The 20,134-nt window shown below is 29.1% G+C and overlaps 1 protein-coding gene across 7 annotated transcripts in view; it reads left to right on the top strand.

Moving 5' to 3' along the window:
• Positions 1–20,134, top strand: part of Ars2 (arsenic resistance protein 2) — a 40,673-nt gene that overhangs the window by 4,072 nt on the left and 16,467 nt on the right. For 4 of the 7 annotated variants that reach the window (XM_087157805.1, XM_087157807.1, XM_087157808.1 and 1 more), the window contains exons 3-11: positions 1,343–1,459; positions 2,933–3,070; positions 3,940–4,113; positions 9,454–9,623; positions 10,972–11,077; positions 11,498–11,534; positions 12,593–12,701; positions 16,363–16,572; positions 18,011–18,138. In XM_087157805.1, the coding sequence (XP_087013931.1) occupies positions 1,343–1,459; positions 2,933–3,070; positions 3,940–4,113; positions 9,454–9,623; positions 10,972–11,077; positions 11,498–11,534; positions 12,593–12,701; positions 16,363–16,572; positions 18,011–18,138 (1,189 nt within the window). The remainder of the gene's footprint in view (positions 1–1,342; positions 1,460–2,932; positions 3,071–3,939; positions 4,114–9,453; positions 9,624–10,971; positions 11,078–11,497; positions 11,535–12,592; positions 12,702–16,362; positions 16,573–18,010; positions 18,139–20,134) is intronic. The other 3 variants (XM_087157809.1, XM_087157811.1, XM_087157810.1) reach the window with 1 other exon arrangement.

The raw sequence follows: 20,134 nt of genomic DNA, 5'->3' as shown, positions 1-20,134 counted from the left end.
AAAAAATTAAGAGATAAAAATTGTTTTAAAATGATAAGTGTAATAATTATAAATGAATATAATAAACAATATGAATTATAGTTATCATTATTCATAAATATAACTACTTTTAAATTCAAATTAACATACTGGATAATAAAGATATTCGGTACATTAAAAAAAAAAATTTATACACTCGTATCAAGTTTGTATTTATACAACATAACTTGTAAGTTCCTTATAAATATTAGTTATATGTTCCTTATATGTCAAAAATGCATAATAATAAACTTTTAATTTTCTTAAGTATCAAAAAGAAGAAAAAATTTTTTTTAAATATAAATATTTAAAAAATTTTTGTGCAAAATTTTTCTGCACATGCATTTGAATATAAATTTCTGAGATTTTAAATCTGTTATTTTACCTTAATTTTAATTAAAAAATATTTTAAAACCTGCTGATTACGTATAGTATAATTAAATTTCAATATAATGCATGGCAAGTGTTGGTAGTTTTGAAGTTTATATAATTTCTTGGCAAACTTCAGTTTTTGACATTTTTGACGGTTTAAACCAGTATTATACCCTTGTCATGTCAAAAACCACTTTTTGACGTCAAAAACCCAACCCTGCTGGCAAGCAAATGGAACATTGAAGCTAGAGTACTTTATTCTGAATCACAAGCTTTGTACTGCTGATTTGTTTTAATTAGTCAGGTTGCATGTCAATTTTTTCGTTTATCGATTAAGAAGGTTTTTATATTTTTTGTTTCTGTTTTACTATAGTGCAGCAATTTAACCGAGTGTTTTTGATAGATTTTATTCCTTTATTGACAATTATATCCTGTAAAGTTATAAAGATAACCCTAAACATAGAAAACTGTGATTTTCAATGATAAAGTTATGTTTTGAGGGTTAAGTGGGAAAGTTAATCTAGGATTATTAGTGGTTAAATCTTTTATTCAAAATTTATGAATGATTTTATGTCTTGGCTTCTGTCTAGTTTTGGCAATTACGAGGGTTTCTTGTTTTGCCGATTAAGTGGGTTTCTCTTAGATTTTATTCTTTTTTCATCACTTTTTCTTGCTAAAAGGATCATGGACAATAAGCATTTTCTTTCTCCCTAAAATTTTATTATGACTAAGTGCCCCTAAATTTAAGTTCTGATGTATTAAACAAAATTACATGTTTTAATACCCTCTATAAGTCATGTGTTTTACTAGTATGTTAAATTCATTCAGTCAAGTTGTTTTTACTTAATAAATTTAAGTATTGTTAATAATGACTTTCGTTATTTTTAGTTTGAATGGTCTTAATATGGTGTCATAATTTACTCTTATAATTTTTGTTTTTCTGTTTAATTAGGGAAGGTAGAGGTAGCAGAAGAGAATACAGAGATTATGATCCACGTAACAGGCGGGATCGGTACAGTCCAGCTCGTCATGAAATAAGTCCACCTATGAAACGAATGAGGCGAGACTGGTAAGTAGAAAAAATTACAAAAAGAAAAGGCACAAGTTTATGACAGGGTTACAAAAAATTCTAGAATTCCAATATTTTCCCGGAGATATTTTTTTTTTTTTTTTTTTTTTTTTTTTTTTTTTTTTTTTTTGCTATTGTAAGACTTGTTTTTTTGCAAAGACGAATTGGAAGAATTGAAACTAGGTTATTTTATACTGAACCACAGGTTTTAGTGCTTCAGCTTTTTTAAATTATATTCAAACAAGTCAATTTTGTCTTTTCTTTTTTTTCATACTACAGCAGTTTAATAAGGCGTTTCTGATAAATTATTTTTGTATTATCACTTTTTCTTTACATTTATTTAGATAACTGGTAACATAAAAAATTGGTTTTCAGTGATAAATTTTTATTTTTTTATAAAAACTAATAATTTATTTTTCTATTTTTCTTTTGCATTTTTTTAATAACTTTTCTTTTTATTGGTGTTTTTATTATTGCACAGCATTTTTAAAAAGAACATTTCTAGCAATTTTTTTCTATAAGTATAGCAAGGTCAGAAATTTAAATTGAGATTTAGAGCATAAAAAATTTATCTTTTTTAAAAATAAATTTTCTTTCAATCGATGTCTTTAATGCAACACAGCGATTTTTACGAACATTTAAATGAGACTTCATACTTTTTTCTTCACTTTTTCTTGAAATATGGTAATTGGAAGAATAAGATGTTTCTTTTCGTTTGAGGATTAAGATGTTTTTATTTATTTTCATTTTTTTGTTCTGTTCATTATGTGTGTTAAACATAAATATTACATGTTATCAACTATAAACTTAGCATACATTACAATTTTTAAACTTAAAGCATTACATTATTTATCTTTGCACCCAGCATGATAATTTTTCATATAATATTGTCCATAATATTACAATGATTTACTTAGAAAATCATCAGATACGCATGACTGTCAGCTCTTGGATTTTCCAGTAGGCTACTGGATTTTCCCACTTTCTACTGGTACAATAAAAATTCTCCTATTTTAGAAAATTCTCTATAATTGAGTGAGTTTTTGAAAAAAGTCCTTTTTAGACTAAAATTTTTTTCAGAATTTATTGTTTGCTTGACTATTTAAATAAATATTACAAATACATAATTAAATGAAACTCACAGTATTCAGTTTCTTTTCAGAACTCCCTTTTTAAATTATAAAGTCTTTTAACTATCAATAATAATTTACTTGTCTACTACTATTTAAAATGATGAGTTAACATAATAAGAAAAGAGTTTCAAATTCATTTAATGCCAAATATAAATGGAAAATATTGCAGAATTAGTGTAATAAAGTTTTTATATTTTGATGACAATAAAAATTCCCTATATGCAACAGTTGGCATGAAATTTATAGTGTTTCATAAAATCTATTGGATTTTTTCCCTATCCATGTTGGCATCTATGGCTAGGTAGATGAGAGAAGTGACTTTTTTGCATTTGTATTTCAGGGAAGATCGAGGTGGTGGCTATGGAAATAACTTTGAAGGAAATTTCCCTGGTGGTGGCATGATGGGAGGTGGAGGAATGCATGGTAGTGGTTGGGGTATGCATGTTGGTGGTGGAGGAAATCAAATGAATCCCCAAAGGTTTGTCTCTTTCTTCCAGCATCACTACCAATTTGTCTAAGTTGTTGTACTTAGAATAGAAAATTTGTATGACGAAAACACAACTGGTTTATTTGCTCTATTTCTTTATTGCCAAGAGAGTATAGCAGGGTTCGCCAAGTGGGCCCACCTTGAAAAAACCCACTTGGAAGGATTAGTGGGTTTTTTCAGCAGAAACATTTTTTTTTAAATTAAAACTTAGTGATGCACTATAATTTATTGTGCAGCATAAATTTATCTAATGGAGTAGCAAGATTTATATGACTAAGTTTTAAATATTTGTAAAGTAAAAGAAACTCAAATCTATAATTTTATAGTACTAATAATTAGTTTTTTTAAGCCAATGAAATGGATATTTTTTATTACCTTTCTAACTGTTTAGTTTCTTGAGTCATTTGAAAAATGAAGGAAGCTACCTTTACCCGGTTTGATTGTGAAATGATTGATTAAACCTTTTAAAAGTGATTCTGACCTTAATGTGAGAACAGTGTTTTGACTTTTTCTGGTACTTTTTTTTTACAAAAATCAGATCAGTAGTAAAATTTATGCAAGTCACTAATTTAAAGATATGTATGATAATTAAATATTTTATTATTAGTAAATATATAATCAGTTACTGATTCAGTAATTAAGTTTGGTGTAATTTTGCTTACAAGAACAAAATTCATTTGTGGTGGTTGCCTTGTTAATTATACTTTGTTATTATAGTATTATATCTGAGCAATAGAATATTATGTTTTTTTTTTTTTTTTTAAATTTTATAATTATCTATTATGTTTTCTAAATTTTATAATTAAGTTTGAACTAGATAAATCTGGGACTGTAAAAATTTGCAAATGATTTTTTTACAGGGATGTCGATGCAGGGATCACTCAACCTCCGATGATGACTTTTAAGCAATTCCTCTCTTCACAAGATGATGGGATTGATGATCAGGAAGCTGTGAAAAAATACAATGAATACAAATTGGAGTTCAAAAGACAACAAATCAACGAATTTTTCATGAATCATAAAGATGAAGAATGGTGTGTTTGAGCTATTCATTTCGTTTTCTTTTTTTCTTCTGTTAAGACCTGTAATTATGCCTATTTTCTTAAAAACAAAGGAAGCATTAATGCGTACAGTAAAATAATTTTTTTTTTTTCAGTTTTTTTAGTTTTTTTTTTTTTTTTTTTTTTTTAGAAATTTTGTTATTTATGAGTAACTAAATTTCTACAAAATGAATTTGAAAAGCACTGTTAATTATTGATTCCAAAGATATTAGTTATTTTTTCCCCAACTGTTTAGAAAAAGTCAAGGAAATACAATCCATGGGGTTGGGATTTTGTGTACTTCTCATTAGGCTATCTTTGGGTATATATTTTTTAAAGAATTCTCCATATTTAATTAAATTTAGATGGGTAATCGAAATTAACCAATTTTTAAAATGCGATATCTTAAATTTGTTATTGAAAGTATTTTCATATTAATTGAAATTGGTGTTAGAATGAATAATAATTTATTCTGGCAGCTACATGTCTTGTTTCACATGGGCTACCTAAATATGTACTCTTAGTTTATTATCTAATTTTTTTAAAAATATATTTTGCATCGATGAAATCTGCATAGTCAAGACAGTTCTAAATTTTAATTTAAAAGTCATAAAAATTTTTTAAAAAAATTATTAATTTTGTTTACTAAGGTTTTGGTTGAATTAGGATTTTTTTTTATTGCTTTCATTTTTAAAGAAAAGCTGATGTTATGGGTAATACTAATAAAAAGTTTTATCTGCCTTAATAAATTTTTTGTCGGTCTTAGGTCAAAACAAATTTAGCTAGCTTTCATTTTCTATTTTCTGGTTGAATTAATGTCTTAGATCAAGTTTCAGTTAAGCTTTAATTCTCTTCACAAACAATATATACATATTTATAAGCAAAAAATAGAGCCCTTGTTTGTGAAATGTTTGCCAAACTCAGACTGTTAGGGTGGAGTTATACAACTTTTAAAACTATTGTGGAATAGTGAGTGTATGATCAGGGCTCCCAAATGGTCCTTTTATCCCTTCAAATTCTTTTTTTTTTTTATTAAGTAAAGTTGATTTTTGTCCTGTTTTCAATAGTTTGATCCTCTAGGTCCTCTTTTGATTGATTTGAGGTGCGACAACCTCTTTCCTTATCATTCAGGTCCTTTGAAAGCTAATCATGTTGAGGGTAGTTTACATTGCACTGTTGTATTTATAGATCGTAACCACTGTTATTGAACCTGGGAATCAACACTAATCAAGATTTTAAACATATGTTTAGGGAAGTAAATGACAGCAAAGCTTAATTACTTCAAAATTTTCGTATTTCTTTTATTCCGTAAAAAGCCTACCAAAAGAGCAGTTTCTGAAATCAGTGTTATTTAAAAATAAGTTACCAAGTTGAGAAACTTATTGCTGCATTTCTATCTCTTAGGATCTTGTATCTAAATTATTCCTGTTCAGCTGCTTTTTTGGTATTTATGTAAAGATCGCTGACCAAATAATTTACTGTGGTATCTGAATATTAATATTTCTCCCGTAACTCCTTTTTAATTACAAATGATCCACTGTTTACTTTTTCTGTTGTTAAAACATGTTGGAAGCCCTCGATGGTATGTCTCTGGTCCATAGTTTGCGATCAAAATAGGCACTTATATGATTGAAGTCCAGATTCACTAAAGTTTTAATAAATATAGAACTTTAAAATGCATGGTTATATATATTTTTTTTTAAGAATTGACTTTGTTTTATTGATACGACCAGAACCATTTTTTAAGGATAAAAAAAGTTTTTCTTTTTAATCTATAATTTTTTTAAATAATTTTCTTAGTAGAAAGTGTAGAGCTATGCTTCCTATTAATCTTACTATTTACATAATGGGATTATGAGATATTAATTTTATTTTTGCATCTGAAAATTAGATTGTGATCAGAGTTGCTTAAATTATACAAATTTGTTTGTTATATTTATGATAAAACTTATAAAAAATTATTTGAAGAGAAATAAACTTGCTAATTGCATTTTATTTTCAATATCTTTGTGCAAGGCATGTTAGCAATTTTATTGTCTTTTCTAGTGTTGTAAAACACCAGCTCCATGGAGGCTTTTTAATATTATAAAAGGAGTCATAACTTTTAGTAAAAGATAAGTAGTGCTTTTAGTAGGTTAGTACAGTAGTCCCTAGTCCCTCACTATATTGTGCATGTTAGTGAAGGAAAATTTAAAAAAACATGAATTAACAACAAAATTTTATTATTATTATCTAAGTAACTGTTGCAAAATAACAAAAATTACTCTTTTATTTTTAATGAAAGATGAATTTAAAGTGATCCTATCCATACTTATGAAATAGTGAACTATGGACCATGTATCGTAGTTTGAGAAGAATTCTAATACAGTATGGGACCCCTAATCCGATAGGACTCGAAATTCGCCATTTAATCCGATCTATTGGTTTTTATGAAATTAACAGTATAATTTGAATTATCGTAATGTTTGGGGGCTATATTGGAATTTCCGAAATTCGGCATATTCCAAACTACGGATTTTAGTTGCCAGATTTGGAGTCCTATACTGTAATTTTAATTCTAATGAATTCTTAAAACAAATTCTCATTTTTTTCTTTCTAGAAACTGAAAAGTTTTTTCGTGTTTTTAAAATTATTATATATAAAAGAAATTTTAGGCATGTACGAGGATGTTGGAATTTATTTTCAATATTATTAAGAAAGGGGAAAAGGGCCACAAATCTAAAATGCTTTATATAGCAAGGGACTATTGTATTGATATTTTTATTAATAGACTCCTTGTTGCAATATATTACTTTGCCTCTTTTGTGCTGGAACAAACAATGTGTTAATATTTTTTCCTTCACACAGTGAGCATGTTGACTCTGCCTCGAAACAAAAGATGTTTTCATCTCTCCTCTACTTTCACGATATGAACTGTCTAAATCATTCTTTTACTCGTGATGTTGATTTTGTTGTGTAGTGAATTGAATGAAATGAAAGTTGTATCATTGTGATTATGCGAAAATAAAAAGAGAATTTTAAATCGCTCTAAAAGTTATGATTAGGTTTAACCCCCGTAACGAGGGGTCGCGTTCAGAATTTTTACTCCTGCTCTTCGAGGAAGATCTATGTAAGTCAGATGTTTGAATTCTTGGTAAAGTTTTAATTACTGTTATACATTTTTTTATTCTTTTCATTTTTGTGTGCTGCTTTGTTATCTATGTCTTTGTGTAACTATAGTATAAGTTAATGAATTTGATAAAGTTTAAGTTTCCGCCTAAGAGAAATATGTATTTTGTAGTTAAACTAAAAATACACTATGCATATTAAGATTTGTATTTTTAATCGTAAAAGATTTTTAATAGTTTTTTGGCATGTAATTAATGAATTTGGGCTCATTTTTAAAAAAGAAAAATTTTATACGATAAAAATACTTATTAATAGTAATGCTATGAAAGCAGGCAAAATAACGACATATAACGACTCTAGCGACATAAACAGACCTATCAAGTAAAATGTTATCCAAGATACTCTTACTTTAATATTTATAATTTAATCAATGCAGTGACTGCAAGCAAAATATCTGATAAATAATATCTAGCCTAATAGTGTAAATTATAATAGAAATGCTGCATATTATCAAGCAATGTATGTTTTTTAAAAAAAATTTTAAATCAGTTGCAAAGTTAACTTGTACTGAAGAATACAAGTAGCAAAACCAGGATTTGTTCTAGCATTTTTTTAAGACAGAACCACAATACATTTTGCGATGCAATAAATGCATTATCATTATTAGGGCATATTCCATCGAATTCATTGCTGAATGGTTAATAAATTAATATTGTGCATTTAATTTGACGCAATTTGAAGAAGGAAATTAAAAATGTTTGCAGAAAATTAAAAATTGATGCAGTTGTAGCTGAAATAACTATTGTATTGCAAGTTGCCATATCGATTGTCATTCTAAATTACAAAAAATGCATGATTTTCACAATTTTATTTAACTTGAAGACACATTTCTAAATTTGTAAAATTAATATCTGGTATAAAATATCAATATTTCAAAAATACTTGTGGAATTGTTCGGGGGGGGGGGATAATTATCTGTCACAAAACCGTAAAATGATTGAATGCAACAGAAGTGAGTAATAACATAGTATTAAATTTGAAATTTAAAAAAAAAAAATAATAGTGTGATAACAGCAGCTATTAAATCCTGAAAATTGATCGGAACCATAGCAAATTGAGCGCACTATTAACTGTTATAATTAACTGTCACAAAACCGTAAAATGATTGAATGCAACAGAAGTGAGTAATAACATAGTATTAAATTTGAAATTTAAAAAAAAAAAAAAAAAAAAATAGTGTGATAACAGCAGCTATTAAATCCTGAAAATTGATCGGAACCATAGCAAATTGAGCGCACTATTAACTGTTATAATTAACTGTCACAAAACCGTAAAATGATTGAATGCAACAGAAGTGAGTAATAACATAGTATTAAATTTAAAATTTTAAAAAAAAAAATATAGTGTGATAACAGCAGCTATTAAGTCCTGAAAATTGATCGGAACCATAGCAAATTGAGCGCATCACAAAGTGATGATTTAAATTCACGTGTCGTTATAACATTGTTTTTAAAATATCAGAGTTTGAAGAACCGCATGAAAAAGGGCTGTAAAAACGAAAAGCAACTCCCGATATAATGATCAAAAACAGTCTTAGATTAAAAATGTAATTGTTGTAGATCAAGAGCAAAAGGAAAGTATTACTGCAGTTATCATAATAATGAAACTGCAGTAATACCATAAAGAGATGATGAAAAAAAAGATAAATAATAGTTCAACAAAACATTTTAAAAAAATTATGTTAGTTTACGACTGAGTCTTAATGAATGATGCATGTCAGGAAGTAATAATTCAAAATTACTGAGTGGCTACTGCAACTTTTAAGAAAATATCAAAATTTTGAAAAGCCGCATTCGATAAGACACAAAAAGGATACAAGAACTAGATTTAGTTTGCAAGATATCAGGTTTTTGAAAGTTTTGCTACTGATATTTTTCTCTTAACTAGCATTTTCTTTTTTTTTAATTAGGTATATACTAGTCTACCAAATCTCCCTTCTATAACGTTACAAAAGGGCCGGTTAGAATATTATAAATGGTTTATATAATACGCTGTTTGATTTTGATATAACGCTGTAATTTCCTTTCATAGGCATAGTTTGCTAAGCAAGCCCATTTATCGGGAATAGTAAAAAGAAAATTTTAAAAAGATTTCGAGGCTAGTCTTTTTTTATTGTATTAATATTAACCATTTCTTATTTTAAAAAATGTTTCTCTGAAATTTTAGGTTTAAACTAAAACATCATCCAGAAGAAAGCCAAAAAAGGAAAGCTGAACTCCATATTGCTTTAAAACGCAGGCTTGATGTCTTCATGGAATTATTTGAGAAAGGTCTAGTGGAGAATGTTAGTGTAGATCAGGAGAAAACTGACCAGATAGTGAAATTTTTGGATGCAGGTAAATTGACTCCTTGAGGTTTACCATCAGGCAAATGCTATCTTATAATCCCTACATTTGAGGGTTAACCCATGGTGCATAGCATTTTTAAAAAAGTAGTTAAAGGTACTTATTTCCGTTTTTTAAAAACCCTTAAAGGAGCTTTTTTTCATTGGTTGTTTTTAAAAAGTGCTTAATTTTCTCTTTTCAAAAATGAGGTTTTTTTTTCTTTACCCTGTCAATTTTTACCATGTATAATGAAAGAGCATGCTTTTCACATTGTTCTATCAACATTTTCACAATTTATTCAACCAATTGTTTTACATGTTTGATGAAATACTTGCGAGTTCATGTGCAACTCTGCTGCATTTTTCAAGATATTCTCAATTTTAAGCTTCATTTTCCACCCTCTGATATTGAACTGACAAATCTCTTAATCATTTTATACTGGCTAATATTATCAAGGAAAAAGTTTTTTGTCAGAAACTAGTTATTTTTATCATGATCATGTTAAGTCTTTGAAAGTTATTTTGTTAATGTACATAGTGCTTAAAAATATTTTTTGGGTGCTTTAAAAGTACTTAAGAGGTGATTATTTTTTCCACCCTCTGATATTCACCCTATATCCTTAATTTAGAGCGCTAATTTAGCTATATTGAATTATTTTTTAAATACATATCAAAATTATTACCGAAAAAGTTAATTTACATTAAAAATGACTGAAAAATTTCATTTCTGTTTTATTAGTTTTAGAAATAAAATATTTTTGTTAAAGTCATTTACTTGAACCACTAATTTTTGCTGCTGAAACAGCAAAATTTTTGCATTAACTGACATACCTTTTATGTAAAAAATAAAAGTTTTAAATGGTTCAATCATTTGTATAAATGTTATATTAATGTTAAGCAATAAGAATGTGCCCAAAGTATATGAAAATATTTCATTTGAAATGTTTACATGTCTAAATATCCCCCCCCCCCCCCCAGTATAATTTATTAGCATACAAATCTATCAAGTTTTTACCAAGAAATGTTCTTAAATAAAGATAATTCAGTTGTATCATGGTCATAACAAAATTTGACAAACTAAATAAAAGAGAAATGAATACATTTTTTTCTTCTTTTCATTATATTGTGGATTTTTATTTTTGGTACAACGGCAGACATTACAGTCTTGTGCTAGTTGTAAAAAATAAAAAACGTGATTTCTTCCATTTTTTTTGTTGAAAGATTTCAATATAAAAAGAAAATTATATCCTACATATATACTTACTGTGTGTATATGTTATGTAAATTTTTTTTAATGTCATAAGAATGTTTTTTTTTTTTTAAATGATCTTATTTGAATAACAATTGTTTTTATATTTTAGTTGTTATCAAGTTGGAAGGAGGAAACGATTTTGATTTGACAGTCCTTGATGCTCCTTATGAAGAAGAAAAAACGAAAGAGACTAATAGTAATCAACCATTCACAGGGTATATTGATTGATTGATTAATTATTTGCTATCCCCCAATGATATTATAATTTGTGTATGTGTGTTAGCAGCATTACTGCTAAGACCCCAGAGGATTTTCAGTGCAGTAATATTTTAAATCAGTACAGTTAATCAGTACAGCTTTTTAAACAAATTTTTCTATGTTAGAGGTGGCTGTATTCCTATAAATAGAAAATTTAGAAAATGTTACTTTCAACCCCTGCAATGAAATAATAGTAGTATAAAAAGGGGGGAATCTTTATGGCTTAAAAGCAATAAAGAACATGGGAGGGGAGATCTTTAAGACATAAGAATTAAATGTTTGAGGTGAATTATAGGCAAGAAATTTGTAATTTTAGCTTGGTTGTATATTGGTTAATTGATTTTTCAATTATCTGATTTTCTAATTTTCCCTTGTAGTTCTGAAAAGAAAGATGATGTGGACATGGATGAAAAGGTAATTAATATTTCTTCCTTTAATTAAACTTAACTGGTTCAGATTTTTAAGGCTAGACTAACAATAAATTACCACTCTGAAAATTATATAATTGTTAGCTAGTACAATAGATTTTCCAATATGAGATGATAGTTTTAATTTTATGCACCCGTTTCCCACTTTTTTTTTGCCAATATTTCTGAGAAAAATGTGCTGTTTAACAACTTGTTCACAGTATTTAAAAGCGTTAAGCATGAATGGGGTGAAATATGACACAATGTAAAGGAATGCAGATTATTTGAAGTCCCTACACCTGCAAGCTTAAGGCTGAAAATGAAATTTGAGTCCACTATATTATAAAAAAATTGAGTCGACTGTAACCAAACTACTAATTTCTCTGCTGTTCTTTATAAGCGTTTTAAATAACATTGTTAAATACGTAACATGTACGAAAATAATATACTTATTTAAAATGGTCAAGTTTATATTATCTGAATAGCAAGTAAATCTGATTGCCATAAGTAAAAAATATATACATATTATTACTTCTAATAAGCATTGACTACTTGCTACAGTTTTTTGGCAAATAGCATGAGATAAAAATTTATTTATTTTCAGTTATCAGTTACATTTTCATGCAGAAATAATAAGAAATTAAAAAGAAACCTCATCTCTTATACTCTGATCGTTAATAATCATTAAATGGCAAGGTTATGTAATTAGTTTTTTTCTGTTTTATTTGAAAGTTTGAAACCAATTTGAACAGTTTTAATTGAAAATTTCATTATTTTCAAATTCCTTTTTTAACATAATTATTATTCTAGTAAAACTTAGTGCAAATTTTTAAAGTTCTTCCGCTTCCTTCTTTAGTTGACTTATGTTCCTGCTTATTGCTATTGTAAATGTGGTTTTTTCATTTTAAAATGTTTTAGTGCAAAATTAAAATTTCGTGGGAATAAGTTTAAATGACTGGCAAAATGTATCAATATGTTTATATGTATAAAGAATAATTCTTATTAAGTTAACCACTATAGTTTATTTTATTATTCAATTGAATTAATTTTTTTTTTTGATCTTAGGTGGATGAACCTAAAAAGTCCAAGAAAAAAAGAAAACATTCCCACAGTTCCCAGTCTGGGGAGGACAGCTCGTCAGGATCTGAATCGGAGGTGGAATCCCTACCCCCAGGTTTGTTTATTGTTTTTCTATCTTCTTAACTCATGATGCCCGGCAGTAGACTGATCGTAAAGACACAATTCTGAATGAAACGCCAAAGTCAAGCATCACTGGGTGCGTTCAGGTAGCGGTTGGGTGACAACTTACTTAATAGTATTGTATCTTTTATTTAAAAATAATAATGGAAACGTAAACAACCACCATGTTGCAATAGAGATTCAAAAAAACTTATATGTATTTCATCCAACAACAAAAACATATCATAAAAACAATTTCAACAATTACTTTCAAAGTACAGTCAAACCCCGCTATAGTGAACTCCCGGATATAGTGAAGGAAATGTTCGGTTCCGTGCCTTGCTATACATGTATAATGTTATTTTTTGTGGATATAGTGAACCCAAAAAATGAAGAAGTTGGATATAATGAACTTTTGTCTGTCTTCGACTGATTTTTTTCTTAATTTTTTTTGTAATAATTTTGAAATTTCTACTTCAAAATAAATACATATACTGATTTTTTCAACAATCTATAGGTGTAAGGTGTCAGTAGGATCAATATGCATTTTCTGTCGGGGGTAATGAATAATTATTCATTATTGGCAAAGGGTTGGACACTAATCTGTGTTGATAAGGCAGGGTTCCCACGGTCCTTGAAAGTCCTTGAATTTTTTTTGTGCTAAATTTAGGTCCTTGAAAGTACTTGAAAAACGTCTTAGGTCCTTGAAAAACTTGATAGGTCCTTGAATTTGTCCAATACTACCGGCGGCCCTTTTTATAAAACACCCGCGGATCTTTCTCGTTCTTTCTGTTTTGTTTCCGAGCTCACTCACGTGGTTTTTAACGCCACCGTTTCTAACCGGGCCTAGTGTCTTGGTGTCTGCCAAGCGCGCGGAGCACGGCAGACAATCAATGCGTTAGGGGCGAGACTCCACTTCATCTTCTGTCGCATATGCTTAGATCTTCTTTTTTCTTATCGAAACTGGAATGCTCTCGAATTTCGTAACAATATGTACCTTGTAGTTTTCAATAAATTTGCCGTTTTACCATCCGCACTTGTCCTTACGTTTGCGTCATTTCAAAACTTTATTGTGAAGCGTATTCGCAAAGGCACGGCTTTGTATTTGTGTTGTGTAGTTTTTACTAGTTATGCCTGGGAAGTGCTATTTTAATCCCCAATGGATGGATAATCAAGCTTATAAAGTATGGATTTTATCGATGCCCGAAAAGAAGTTCAGAGCCAAGTGCCGATTATGCATGAAGGAGATCGATATCGCGAAAATGGAAGAATCTGCTCTGAAATCACACATGAAAGAAAGGTAAAACAAAAAAGCAGTCTCATGCCTTGAGTTCTCTTTTTCCAAAGACATCAACGTCTAATTCATCTGGTGTAAATACTCCTTCAACATCGTGTGCCCCATGTGAAACAGAAACTTTAGTGGCCGAGGTAACATTGTCTTCTTATCTGGTCAAAAGGAATGTGCTTGATGCTGAAATTCTCTGGAGTCTGAAGTGCATCACTAGTAATTATTCATGTAACTCCTGTGAAGGGATTAGTAAATTGTTCTCGAAAATGTTTGCTGATAGCTGTATAGCGAGACAATTTTTTTGTAGTGCCACAAAGTGAGACTATTTGGGCTCCTTTGGATTGGCACTATACTTCAAAGGGATTCTTATAAATGAGCTGAAGAATGTTGATTGCTACACTGTACTCTTTGATGAGACGTTAAATCAGTCTCTACAATCTAAGCAGATGGACATTATGGTAAGGAATTGATAATAAAGTTTGCACTAAGTATCTTACCTCCCAATTTATGGGTCATGGAACTGCAGAAAATATTTTGTCCTCTTTTTACAAATGCATGGATGATGGTTAAAAGCTCTCTAAAATACTTCAATTATCCATGGATGGACCCTATGTCAATTGGAAATTCTATTAGAAGCTTCAGTGTGAATTAAAAGAGAAATACTCCTACCAAGTCATATTCATTGGCAGTTGTGGATTACACATAACGAATAATGCTTTTAAACATGGTGAAAATGGGATATGTTCCTTCTAATTTTTATTTTCAGAAATAATTGTTGCTGCATAACATTTAGAGAAGGTTGTGTAAATTATGGATGAATAATTTCAGAAACGATGTTTAATAGAGGAGAGGAGGGGGTTATGGAATAGTCATGGAATATGGAATACCTAAGATTTAGCTCTGTCCTTCATGCAGCCTTCACATGGAAATACACAGGATTAAAGGATTTCACCATTAACACCTCGTTACCATTAGTTACAGATTGTGCTGAAAATGATTTTGTGAATTAATATGTAAAACCAGTAGGGTTGTTTTTGAAAAAATATAAATTTTAGTCCATAATACATATACTCTCTTCTCTCTATATAGGCAAAGCATTTAGGTATTATATTTGAAATTAATTATTGCCACAACAAGCATTGTTGCTTCTAGTAAAATAGAAGAGAATAATTTTTAAAATTGGTCTTAGATTAAGGTCCTTGAAAATTTTGTTGAGGTCCTTGAAAAGTCCTGGAAAGTCCTTGAATTTCAATCTCATCATAGAGTGGGAACCCTGTAAGGCCTTCATTTCAACTCCTTTTTGCTCTCAGTTCAGTTTAAAAAAGCCTGCAACGAAGTTTTTCACATTTAACTATGGCGAGCAGTAAACGTAAAACATTCTCTATTGATGATAAAGTGGACATAATCAGAAAAATTTAAAATGGATGTTATCAGGCTGATATTTGCAGGGAATATAAACTATCCAAATCTATAGTTTGAAAAATAACAGTAATAAAAAATAACACAATTTTTGCTACTACATAATATTTTTCAGTCATTTATTTGAATGATGAGTAATCAAAGGAAGGAGTTTGGGAATCATTAGTTAAATTGCCTGCATTACGGATATAGTGAACACCCGGTTATAGTGAACCGAAAATTCAGTCCCTTCTTTCCATAAAAATGTGCATGAAATATAATCTGTAACATTCATTTCCAAAAAGAAAATATATATATATATTTATGCAGTTCACATGAAGATGAAAAGAGTGACATCATTCAAGACATAAAATGATTAAAAATTCATTCTTTTTTATTTTTATTTTTTTAAAGCTAGATAGGTGATAACAGATATTTCGAATGTCAACTGGAGATTCTGAACACATTTCAATGTTACCTAAAATAGCAAGAAATGTATTAAATTTTTAAACTAATACTGCATATCCTGTTGTATAAGTAGACTGCTGAAAAATTTATGAAGTTAAGTTTCACTGGTTGCTTTCAGTTAGCGGGTGGGTGGCCACTTTGATCAGCCTGCTTGGGGACCGAGGGTGTGCAGTATCGGTCCTCATTAAACTGTTTTACCTTAAAGTGCTCCACTTTGCACTCATGTTGTCAGGCTACCGAAGTAGGGTTATCCTCTGGGATGGTTGTCTCCCAGACCGTCACCAATAGCCTATTGTGCAACTCTAGTGCGACGTAAATAAAGTACCTACCTACAGGTAAAACAAATTTAAAGTTCATGAAACAAAGTCTAAATGATGTCTTGCTGGTACCAATATTTCTATGCTATATTGTCAAGTTCCATAAAAGATTGATCAGTTTATAGATTTGAGACACCCTCTTTAATTTGACAAAATGTTAACTCTTTATGGTTTATATTTGTTAGAAGAAAGTAGGGATGACAATGAAGAGTTGACTGAGAACGGCATCAAAGAAGAACCAGTGTCTCCAAGGCCGGCATCTAGATCTGCTTCTGAGAAGGACAAAGATGATAGTTTAGACAAGTCTGATATTGTTGACAAAGAAGCTTTTCCAGACAGTGAAAAAGTTGAGACTGCAGAACCGGGGGGAGAAGAAGACGCAGATAAAGCAACAGGTATTGTGGTTTGGCAAGTCCCCTATTTAAAATTCTTTTAAGATTTTGAATGATGTCTCAATATTACATTAATTAATTGACAGGGAAGAAAATTTATGTGTATTTAATGTAAACATTTATCGTTATCTTTGTCTTGCTAAGCGGGATGTAATGCACGTAAGATGTTAAAAAGCAAACGAAAATATTTTATTGGATTAGATTATTCTCCCCCAAAGTTTCTCTAAGATGGGGGGCAGGAATTCTAGAGTCGACAAGAATTATGCAAACGTGCATATATATATTAATTATAATTAACTGTAAGGAAGGCAATTAAATATTTTAGAAACCTTCTTCTGCAAAAATAAATCACGATCCCCCCATTAAAAATTTTTAACTCCCTGTGATTTTCTCTGATATTTGCTTTCATTTTCTTGTTAAATGTAATAATCTTGATTTAGGATTTAGCTCAAATAAGGGACTTTTTGTGCAGATTTGACAGCAATAATGCTGTTGGTCACGAAATTATGGAGCCTTAATCTCCAAGACCCCCACAATGGGCTGTTGCAGAAATGCTTTACTTATAGGATGACTTAGCATGAAACAGAACACGTCTTTAATTCTTTTTATGAATTTTTGAGTTTATTATTGCTCAAGAATCTTTTGTCTTCCTGTAATCAAAACCGGGGTAGTTTTTTTTCCCCCAACTTTTTCTTTACCAGAACTTTAACTCTTATTCGAGTTTTTTCCCTGTTAAGAATATTTTAAAAGTCAAGTTATTCATGTGCCTTATGTAAGCTTATATTTCTCTTTCAGTAAAATATATACAACCATAAGCACCATTAGGCGCTTACTTTATATTTATATTCAGACTCAGACAGACTTAATATTTAAACAAACCCAGGGTTGTTTTTCCAGGATTCATTTGACCCTTTTGACCCGACTTGCAGCATTAAAATTTCAAGTATAAAAAGCAGTTCATGCTGACATATTAAAATAAGTATACTATGAGTTTAAAGTTTTCCCAGAAATCTCCTGAGACAATATGTCCCAATTGTCTTGAATATTGTGAAAATACCTATATATTGCATGGGAATAAATAATGAAAATAATATAAATGCATCAAATTATTCATTCTGCAAAATTGGGATCTGCTTATCCATTAGGGATTAAAGTTCAATTTTAGGAGGGATGTATCCTATTTCGGTCGAAAGGCTTCGGGGAGAAGCCATAATTTGGGAACTTATATTCAAATAGAAACTTTTATTTTAAAATGTACATTTTCTGCATTTTTAATCTTGTAGTTATTCAAGTGGTAAACAACTGTTCTTTCCAATTCTTTTTTAAGCTCTATTTATTTTAAACTATAATTTAATTATAATATTATTTAATATTTAATTATAAAAGAGTATAATAGTTGAACTCTGGAATAAATCTTGTTTAATATTTCATGATTTTTTAGATGCTGAAAAGGCTGAAGGAGAAGTGGATGAGGAATCATCTGAACCAAAACCAAGAGCACTTCATAAAACTCATTCTATTTTTCTACGTTATTTAGCCCCATCTATCACAAAACAAGAAGTAGAAGCAGTAAGTATAAACCTGTGTAACCATTTAAAAAGCAAAGAAAGAAATGTATGTCGAATTCCAAGTAGAAGTGGATTGATAATCAATATTGTTTTCTTGCTATGAGAGTTAATTTATTATTATTTTTTAATTATAATCTTAATAGTTAAAATGATAATATTCTTAACGTGTGTAACATATTTTTTCTTCAAAATTCCTCGGGGGGGGGGGGGAATTTAAACTGCATTTGAGTTGTTAAAATCTGGACTTTTTAGTATACTTTTAAAGGTTCTGCCAAAATTTCATTTTCAAATATGTCTCTTTAATTTAAGGTATAAGTAAGGTATTAATATTTATAGCATTATTTCTTTCACGTGACTAGTCTTTGAATAGAAACTGATGCTTTAGTTTATCAACTATAATTTTCTTCTGAAAACTAAAGACAAGAGATTCTACACATTAAAAGTTTTAAAAAAAAATGTTTTTAGATACATTAGCTTTTTCAATAATTATTATAATACAGTCGTATCCCACTTTAGCTCTTTCAATAATTATTATAATACAGTCATATTCCACTTTATTGAATTCCTAGACACCGAAGCTATGCAACCGAAAGTTTGTTATATTGATATTAGGAACATTAATCAAAACGTTTTAATTTTTCGCATTTAAAAAAATTTATTTAATTACACTTTTGATCTATTTGTACTCTACAGGTAGAAAATAACAAATCAATATTTTGAAAACTCACTAAAACAATTAAATTGAAAGAAACAATGGATTATTTATTATAACTTACCTATCAGAAATTACATAATCGGCAATTTTTTTTTTCTGTTTAAATGATTTAGAATCGATAGAATTTATAAACTTCTCCAAATTGCGCACATTTTCAAACAACTGAGCTGGAGATCACTATTTTGGAAAGCCACATGTATTTTTACTTCTTCAAACAGGGGTGAAAGTTTTCCGTCTTTTTTAAAGAACCACAAGACGGAACGAAAGGGAATATTAATATTAAATAAATTCTAAGTTCTTTTTTTTTTTTTTTTAATTTGATGCAATTCAGTGGGAAAAGTCCCAATCGCCCGATTAATTCTTTCTTTTCCCCAGTTCCGTAAGTAGCTTAACGTCAGAGGAGAGAACTGGTTTCCTCACCTTTCTGTTTAAAGTTGATCAGTAAGTTCCACACTTGCATGAATAAATTTCCTTTTTTATTTTTCTTTAGAAAAAAAAATTGCTATTGGTTTTGTTTATACTCCTGAACGATATAATAAATATTGAATTTTTATAAGCCTTATTCGTATTTTGTGTATTTTAATTTTTATTGAAAAGTTCACAATTTTTATGAAAAAAATTCATATATAATTTTTTGTTTACTTAAAATTATTGGGCGAGACATGCCCACTTCTGATTTTGATATTTTCAGTCTTGACAATTTTTGAAACCTTCACCCCTGTCTTCAAACATGAATGGGTTGGGGTTTAGTCTTTTCAGGGTTCGGAGTCATTCGTCTCTTTCGACATGTCCCTTTCATATCTGAAACTTTTTATTTTGAAGATGCAGAAATATTTGTATTCTGAGATCATTGTGTACTTTTGAAGAATGGAAAAGTGTTTTGATCATGAGAAAAATCTAGAATTTTTGCTTACTTTCACCTTTGTTAAATCGGATTACGAATTTTGTTATGTCAGTATTTTTAATTCATTGTTTGTTTTTATGGAGATTCATTTGAGGATTCAGAAAATATTTGTTACATTAAAATTTTTTGCTTTTACAGGATTTACTGTATTTTTAAAGCTTTTCATCATTAATATCATAATTGAAATTAGTGTTTTACAATTTTTTTAAAATTGCCTTTAAATTAAGTAATAATATAGTAATTTTCACTTTTGAAGCATAAGAAGGTGAGTTTTGTTATTGTAAAATTTAAGTTGAGACATTTGTTCAAAAGTTTTAAAACTGGAATATAATAACAAAGTTGAATCTATTAAAATTCAATTTACATAAGTAGTATTTG

This window comes from Parasteatoda tepidariorum, chromosome 2 (genome assembly GCF_982258835.1).
Source record: "Parasteatoda tepidariorum strain Cologne lab strain chromosome 2, Ptep-v5.0, whole genome shotgun sequence".
In the NCBI taxonomy this organism is placed as follows: domain Eukaryota; kingdom Metazoa; phylum Arthropoda; class Arachnida; order Araneae; family Theridiidae; genus Parasteatoda; species Parasteatoda tepidariorum.
The sequence above is the reverse complement of the archived record's forward strand: the minus strand, read 5'-3'. Positions and strand labels throughout refer to the sequence as shown.